This window comes from Babylonia areolata, chromosome 31 (assembly GCF_041734735.1).
Source record: "Babylonia areolata isolate BAREFJ2019XMU chromosome 31, ASM4173473v1, whole genome shotgun sequence".
Classification (NCBI taxonomy): Eukaryota; Metazoa; Mollusca; class Gastropoda; order Neogastropoda; family Buccinidae; genus Babylonia; species Babylonia areolata.
This window is the reverse complement of record NC_134906.1, coordinates 8,514,862-8,523,694: the sequence shown is the minus strand read 5'-3', so window position 1 is coordinate 8,523,694 and position 8,833 is coordinate 8,514,862. Positions and strand designations below refer to the sequence as shown.

Here is an 8,833-nt window from a genome sequence, read left to right as displayed (position 1 = left end):
GCACCAGCTGTCAGTGTTGGTATATAGATCACTACAACAATGTTGTCTCAGCTGTCAGTGTTGGTGTGTAGATCACTACAACAATGTTGTCCCAGCTGCCAGTGTTGTCTCCATCTTTGCCACTACCCCCTGTCTCCACCTTTCTTTGTCACAGCCCCCTGTCTCCATCTTTCTTTGTCACAGCCCCCTGTCTCCATCTTTGTCACAGCCCCCTGTCTCCATCTTTGTCACAACCCCCTGTCTCCATCTTTGTCACAACCCCCTGTCTCCATCTTTCTTTGTCACAACCCCCTGTCTCCATCTTTGTCACAACCCCCTGTCTCCATCTTTCTTTGTCACAACCCCCTGTCTCCATCTTTGTCACAACCCCCTGTCTCCATCTTTGTCACAACCCCCTGTCTCCATCTTTCTTTGTCACAACCCCCTGTCTCCATCTTTTTCTATGTCACAACCCCCTGTCTCCATCTTTTTCTTTGTCACAACCCCCTGTCTCCATCTTTCTATGTCACAACCCCCTGTCTCCACCTTTGTCACAACCCCCTGTCTCCATCTTTGTCACAACCCTCTGCCTCCATCTTTGTCACAACCCTCTGTCTCCATCTTTGTCACAACCCCCTGTCTCCATCCTTTCTTTGTCACAATCCCCTGTCTCCGTCTTTGTCACAACCCTCTGTCTCCATCTTTCTTTGTCACAACCCCCTGTCTCCATCTTTCTTTGTCACAACCCCCTGTCTCTATTTTTGTCACAACTCCCTGTCTCCATCTTTGTCACAACCCCCTGTCTCCATCTTTCTTTGTCACATACGTCTCCATCTTTCTTTGTCACAACCCCCTGTCTCCATCCTTGTCACAACTCCCTGTCTCCATCTTTGTCACAACCCCCTGTCTCCATCTTTTTTTGTCACACACGTCTCCATCTTTCTTTGTCACAACCCCTGTCTCCATCTTTCTTTGTCACAACCCCCTGTCTCTATTTTTGTCACAACTCCCTGTCTCCATCTTTGTCACAACCCCCTGTCTCCATCTTTCTTTGTCACATACGTCTCCATCTTTCTTTGTCACAACCCCCTGTCTCCATCCTTGTCACAACTCCCTGTCTCCATCTTTGTCACAACCCCCTGTCTCCATCTTTTTTTGTCACACACGTCTCCATCTTTCTTTGTCACAACCCCTGTCTCCATCCTTCTTTGTCACAACCCCCTGTCTCCATCCTTCTTTGTCACAACCCCCTGTCTCCATCTTTCTTTGTCACATACGTCTCCATCTTTCTTTGTCACAACCCCCTGTCTCCATCCTTGTCACAACTCCCTGTCTCCATCTTTGTCACAACCCCCTGTCTCCATCTTTCTTTGTCACACACGTCTCCATCTTTCTTTGTCACAACCCCTGTCTCCATCCTTCTTTGTCACAACCCCCTGTCTCCATCTTTCTTTGTCACAACCCCCTGTCTCCATCCTTTTTTGTCACACACCCCTGTCTCCATCTTTGTCACAACCCTCTGTCTCCATCTTTGTCACAGCCCCCTGTTTCCATCTTTGTCACAACCCCCTGTCTCCATCTTTGTCACAACCCCCTCTCTCCATCTTTCTTTGTCACAACCCCCTGTCTCCATCTTTGTCACAACCCCCTGTCTTCATCCTTCTTTGTCACAACCCCCTGTCTCCATCTTTGTCACAACCCCCTGTCTCCGTCTTTGTCACAACCCCCTGTCTCCATCTTTCTTTGTCACAACCCCCTGTCTCCATCTTTGTCACAACCCCCTGTCTCCATCTTTGTCACAACCCCCTGTCTCCATCTTTTTCTTTGTCACAACCCCCTGTCTCCATCTTTTTCTTTGTCACAACCCCCTGTCTTCATCTTTCTTTGTCACAACACCCTGTCTCCATCTTTTTCTTTTGTCTCCATCTTTGTCACAACCCCCTCTCTCCATCTTTCTTTGTCACAACCCCCTGTCTCCATCTTTGTCACAACCCCCTGTCTCCATCTTTGTCACAACCCCCTGTCTCCATCTTTCTTTGTCACAACCCCCTGTCTCCATCTTTTTCTTTGTCACTACCCCCTGTCTCCATCTTTCTTTGTCACAACCCCCTGTCTCAATCTTTCTTTGTTACAACCCCCTGTCTCCATCTTTGTCACAACCCCCTGTCTCCATCTTTCTTTGTCACAACCCCCTGTCTCCACCTTTGTCACAACCCCCTGTCTCCATCTTTCTTTGTCACAACCCCCTGTCTCCATCTTTCTTTGTCACAACCCTCTGTCTCCATCTTTCTTTGTCACAACCCCCTGTCTCCATCTTTGTCACAACCCCCTGTCTCCATCTTTCTTTGTCACAACCCCCTGTCTCCATCTTTCTTTGTCACAACCCCCTGTCTCCATCTTTCTTTGTCACAACCCTCTGTCTCCATCTTTCTTTGTCACAACCCCCTGTCTCCATCTTTGTCACAACCCCCTGTCTCCATCTTTGTCACAACCCTCTGTCTCCATCTTTCTTTGTCACAACCCCCTGTCTCCATCTTTTTCTGCCACAACCCACTGTCTCCATCTTCGGAAAAAATAAAATTAAAAAAATAATAGCAAAAAACAAACCGTGTCTGCACATGTGCACAATGCAATAGAGATAACATAAGCCGGAGCATAATACGAAGAAAATCATGAACAAATGCCCCACAGATAACAGAAACTGTGTTCTCAGTGCTCTACAGATGATAAAATCCGGTGCAAAAAAAATTAGAAACTAGAGCAGTAGGTCAGCTATCCATCCGTACGGACAATAATTATTCTCTGGAAACTTCTGATTTTGACGAGTGGTTTGGTTCAGTTCAGTGACTCAAGTCATTGCGTTCGGACAAATCCATATACACTTCACTACATCTGCTAAGCAGATGCTTGACCAGCAGCGTAACTCGACGCGCTTCGGCCTGGAGCGAATTTTTTTTTTAATGAAATAAAATAAGATACATATATAATAAATAGATAAACATTGTCTATGTGTGCGTTGTCATTCATTTACACACACACACACACACACACACACACACACACTTATACATACACACGCACACGCACGCACGCACGCACACATATACACACAGCACGGGGATAACGTGATAAACGGACAGAGAGAAGGTGGAGGGGGTGGAAGAGAAAGGGAGAGGGAAAAGAAACAGACGGACAAACAGACGCCACCCCCTGTCCTCAATAACAAAAAAACAGAAATGTGCATGACGCCCCCCACTGGCTTTTCTTATCTGCTGTGGGATCTTTAACATCTGCCATCCACCGTGACACACAGGTCAAACTGGTGAGGACAAAAGTGAAGTCGGCAGATGGCTTTGAGCTGTTTTACAGGGAACTGGCATTGTCCACAGAGCTTAGGCTGTATCCGGAACTAACAAAGGGTTTGGCACAGCGGCAACTTCAACACAAACATGGTAAGTCTTGCACAGTAACTACAACACAAACATGGTAAGTCTTGCACAGCAACTACAACACAAACATGGTAAGTCTTGCACAGCAACTTCAACACAAACATGGTAAGTCTGACACACCAGCAGCAGCACAAACATGGCAAGTCTAACATAACAGATACAGCACAAACATGGCAAGTCTGACGTAACAGATGCAGCACAAACATGGCAGATCTGACGTAACAGATACAGCACAAACATGGCAAAGCACAAACATGGCAAGTCTAACACAACAGATACAGCACAAACATGGCAAGTCTGACGTAACAGATGCAGCACAAACATGGCAAATCTGACGTAACAGATGCAGCACAAACATGGCAAATCTGACGTAACAGACACAGCACAAACATGGTAAGTCTGACACACCAGCAGCAGCACAAACATGGCAAGTCTGACGTAACATACAACACAAATATGGTAATTCTGACGCATCAAAAAAGATTTAAGATTCAAAGAAATTTAATCCTTTTGTCCCTTATGGGGTGTGGAGGATACTACAAAAATACATACTCATTGAATCACAACTTCAGTCCAACGATGTCTCCGAAACATGCAAAAACGCACACCCACACCCACACGCGCGTGCTAATGATAATGATTTGCAATGAAACAAATCAAATTTAAACATACTGACATGTTTCGCCTTCTCTTTTTCCTATGTCGATTTGCAGTTTATGGTTACTGCAACGAAACTTTATTAAAGGATATATGTGAGTATCTGGAAGTTGTGAGATGGAAGTCTGATATAGCGACTACAACACACACACACATGGGAAGTCTGACACATCAACTACAACACAAACATATCAATTCTGACACAAATACCTGGACAAACATAAGTCTGACATGAAAACTACATGGACAAAGAGTGGAGTTCATGTTTGTTTGGGAGAATGGTTGTGTGTGTGTGTGTGTGTGTGTGTGTGTGTGTGTGGTTAAACGTTCTTCAAGACTGTAAATGAACTAATTTTGTTAGAGACTTCAAAACTTCTTTATTTGGTGACTTTCATGACCATGTCTTTCTTTGGTGATTTCTTCCATGGCCATGTCTTTATTTGCTGACTTTCATGGCCATGTCATTATTTGGTGACTTTCATGGCCATGTCTTTATTTGGTGACAGTCATGGCCATGTCATTATTTGGTGATTTCTTCCATGGCCATGTGTTTATTTGGTGACAGTCATGATCGTGTCATTATTTGGTGATTTCTTCCATGGCTATGTCTGTATTTGGTGACAGTCATGATCATGTCATAATTTGGTGACAGCCATGGTCATGTCTTTATTTGGTGACTTTCATGACCATGTCATTATTTGGTGACAGTCATGGCCATGTCATTATTTGGTGACTTTCACGGCCATGTCTTTATTTGGTGACAGCCATGGTCACGTCTTTATTTGGTGACTTTCATGGCCATGTCATTATTTGGTGACAGTCATGGCCATGTCATTATTTGGTGACTTTCATGGCCATGTCTTTATTTGGTGACATTCATGGCCATGTCATTATTTGGTGACTTTCATGACCATGTCTCTATTTGGTGACAGTCATGGCATGTCCTTATTTGGTGTTTTTCATGGCCATGTCTTTACTTAGTGACTGTCATGGCCATGTCTTATTTGGTGACTGTCATGGCCATGTCTTCATTTAGTGACAGTGATGGCCATGTCTTTATTTGGTAACTTTCATGGCCATGTCTTTACTTGGTGACTTTCATGGCATGTCTTCATTTGATGACAGTCATAGCTATGTCTTTATTTGGTGACTTTCATGACCATGTCTTATTTGGTGACTGTTATGGCTATGTCTTTATTTGGTGACTTTCTTGGCCAGGTCTTTATTTGGTGACTTTCTTGGCCACGTCTTCATTTGGTGACAGCCATGGCTATGTCTTATTTGGTGACTTTCATGGCCATGTCTTTATTTGGTGACAGTCATGTCCATGTCTTATTTGGTGACTTTCATGGCCATGTCTTATTTGGTGACTGTCATGGTCATGTCTTATTTTGTGACAGTCATGGCTATGTCTTCATTTGGTGACAGTCATGACAATGTCTTTGTTTGGTGACTTCTTTTATGGCCAATTCTTTAGTTGGTGACTTTCATGGCCATGTTTTCATTTGGTGACTTTCATGGCATGTCTTTATTTGGTGACATTCATGGCAATGTCTTTTTTGTTGTTGTTGTTGGTTTTTATGGCCGTTTCGTCATTTGGTGACTTTGTTGGATATAAAAAGGATACAGACCTTCCTTCGTTTATGAAGATTTTGTCTTGTCCTATCTTGTTTTGTTTTGCCTGTAAGACGATTCTCTTTTAACACCATTCATCCACAATGCGTACTCTCTCTCTCTCTCTCTCTCTCTCTCTCTCTCTCTCTCTCTCTCTCTCTCTCACACACACACACACACACACACACACACACACACACACACACACAGACGCACTGGTCGCGCACTGGCATTGACACACCCAAGCGTACACGCACATACATACACACACATGCATACATACACTCACACACGCGCGCACAGCACAGCATTGCAAAATGGAAAACCAGTCAGGGAAGAGACTGCCGCCTACAAAGTCAAAAACCTCATGGAAAAGCTCAAGCAGTGACGTCTTGTCCAGCGGCTGGTACCCATGCACCTGCCATCAGATCAACATGCAATGATTTTGACCGACTTGATTTCTTCTATTTCTTCTTTTTTTTTATCACGACAGATTTCTCTGTGTGAAATTTGGGCTGCTCTCCCCAGGGAGAGCGCGTCGCTATACTACAGCGCCTCCATTTTTTTTTTTTTTTTTTTTTTTAATTTTTTCCTGCGTGCAGTTTCATTTGTTTTTCCTATTGAAGTGGATTTTTCTACAGAATATTGCCAGGAACAACCCCTTTCTTGTCGTGGGTTCTTTTACGTGCGCTAAGTGCATGCTGCACACGGGACCTCGGTTTATCGTCTCATCCGAATGACTAGCGTCCAGACCACCACTCAAGGTCTAGTGGAGGGGGAGAAAATATCGGCGGCTGAGCCGTGATTCGAACCAGCGCGCTCAGATTCTCTCGCTTCCTATGCGGACGCGTTACCTCTAGGCCATCACTCCACCTTCATCACCTAGGCAATCACTGAACCTTCTATAAAATGATACAAGCGGAATGATGAGCCCAGAGTGGCATGAGGCAATGCGCAACATCCAGACACAAAATGGACAGCCCAGAGTGGCATGAGGCAATGCGCAACATCTAGACACAAAATGGACAGCCCAGAGTGGCATGAGGCAATGCGCAACATCTAGACATCTAGACACAAAATGGACAGCCCAGAGTGGCATGAGGCAATGCGCAACATCTAGACACAAAATGGACAGCCCAGAGTGGCATGAGGCAATGCGCAACATCCAGACACAAAATGGACAGCCCAGAGTGGCATGAGGCAATGCGCAACATCTAGACATCTAGACACAAAATGGAGAGCCCAGAGTGGCATGAGGCAATGCGCAACATCTAGACACAAAATGAACAGCTCAGAGTGGCATGAGGCAACGCGCAACATCTAGACACAAAATGGAGCCCAGAGTGGCATGAGGCAATGCGCAACATCTAGACATCTAGACACAAAATGTACAGCCCAGAGTGGCATGAGGCAATGCACAACATCTAGACACAAAATGGAGCCCAGAGTGGCATGAGGCAATGCGCAACATCTAGACACAAAATGGAGCCCAGAGTGGCATGAGGCAATGCGCAACATCTAGACACAAAATGGACAGCCCAGAGTGGCATGAGGCAATGCGCAACATCTAGACACAAAATGGACAGCCCAGAGTGGCATGAGGCAATGCGCAACATCTAGACACAAAATGGACAGCCCAGAGTGGCATGAGGCAATGCGCAACATCTAGACATCTAGACACAAAATGGACAGCCCAGAGTGGCATGAGGCAATGCGCAACATCTAGACATCTAGACACAAAATGGACAGCCCAGAGTGGCATGAGGCAATGCGCAACATCTAGACACAAAATGGACAGCCCAGAGTGGCATGAGGCAATGCGCAACATCTAGACATCTAGACACAAAATGGACAGCTCAGAGTGGCATGAGGCAATGCGCAACATCTAGACACAAAATGGACAGCCCAGAGTGGCATGAGGCAATGCGCAACATCTAGACACAAAATGGACAGCCCAGAGTGGCATGAGGCAATGCGCAACATCTAGACATCTAGACACAAAATGGAGAGCCCAGAGTGGCATGAGGCAATGCGCAACATCTAGACACAAAATGACAGCTCAGAGTGGCATGAGGCAACGCGCAACATCTAGACACAAAATGGAGCCCAGAGTGGCATGAGGCAATGCGCAACATCTAGACATCTAGACACAAAATGTACAGCCCAGAGTGGCATGAGGCAATGCACAACATCTAGACACAAAATGGAGCCCAGAGTGGCATGAGGCAATGCGCAACATCTAGACACAAAATGGAGCCCAGAGTGGCATGAGGCAATGCGCAACATCTAGACACAAAATGGACAGCCCAGAGTGGCATGAGGCAATGCGCAACATCCAGACACAAAATGGACAGCCCAGAGTGGCATGAGGCAATGCGCAACATCTAGACACAAAATGGACAGCCCAGAGTGGCATGAGGCAATGCGCAACATCTAGACATCTAGATACAAAATGGAGAGCCCAGAGTGGCATGAGGCAATGCGCAACATCTAGACATCTAGATACAAAATGGAGAGCCCAGAGTGGCATGAGGCAATGCGTAACATTTAGACACAAAATGGAGCCCAGAGTGGCATGAGGCAATGCGCAACATCCAGACACAAAATGGACAGCCCAGAGTGGCATGAGGCAATGCGCAACATCCAGACACAAAATGGACAGCCCAGAGTGGCATGAGGCAATGCGCAACATCTAGACACAAAATGAACAGCCCAGAGTGGCATGAGGCAATGCGCAACATCTAGACGCAAAATGGACAGCCCAGAGTGGCATGAGGCAATGCGCAACATCTAGACATCTAGACACAAAATGGAGAGCCCAGAGTGGCATGAGGCAATGCGCAACATCTAGACACAAAATGGAGCCCAGAGTGGCATGAGGCAATGCGCAACATCTAGACACAAAATGGACAGCCCAGAGTGGCATGAGGCAATGCGCAACATCTAGACATCTAGACACAAAATGGAGAGCCCAGAGTGGCATGAGGCAATGCGCAACATCTAGACACAAAATGGACAGCCCAGAGTGGCATGAGGCAATGCGCAACATCCAGACACAAAATCTGACATGGGTGCAGTGCCCTGGACATACAGGTGTGAAGCGAAATTAGCGAACCAAAGGAACTGTCAGCTCA

The 8,833-nt window shown here is 45.9% G+C and overlaps 1 protein-coding gene across 2 annotated transcripts in view; it reads left to right on the top strand.

Moving 5' to 3' along the window:
• Nucleotides 1–3,282: 3,282 nt before the first annotated feature.
• Nucleotides 3,283–8,833, top strand: part of LOC143276212 (uncharacterized) — a 26,084-nt gene continuing 20,533 nt past the window's right edge. Inside the window, exon 1 of one of the 2 annotated variants that reach the window (XM_076580665.1) lies at nucleotides 3,283–3,431. In XM_076580665.1, the coding sequence (XP_076436780.1) occupies nucleotides 3,429–3,431 (3 nt within the window). In that variant the 5' untranslated portion in view covers nucleotides 3,283–3,428. Of the gene's footprint in view, nucleotides 3,432–3,511; nucleotides 3,534–8,833 lie in introns of those variants that run through there. The other variant, XM_076580666.1, reaches the window with a different exon arrangement.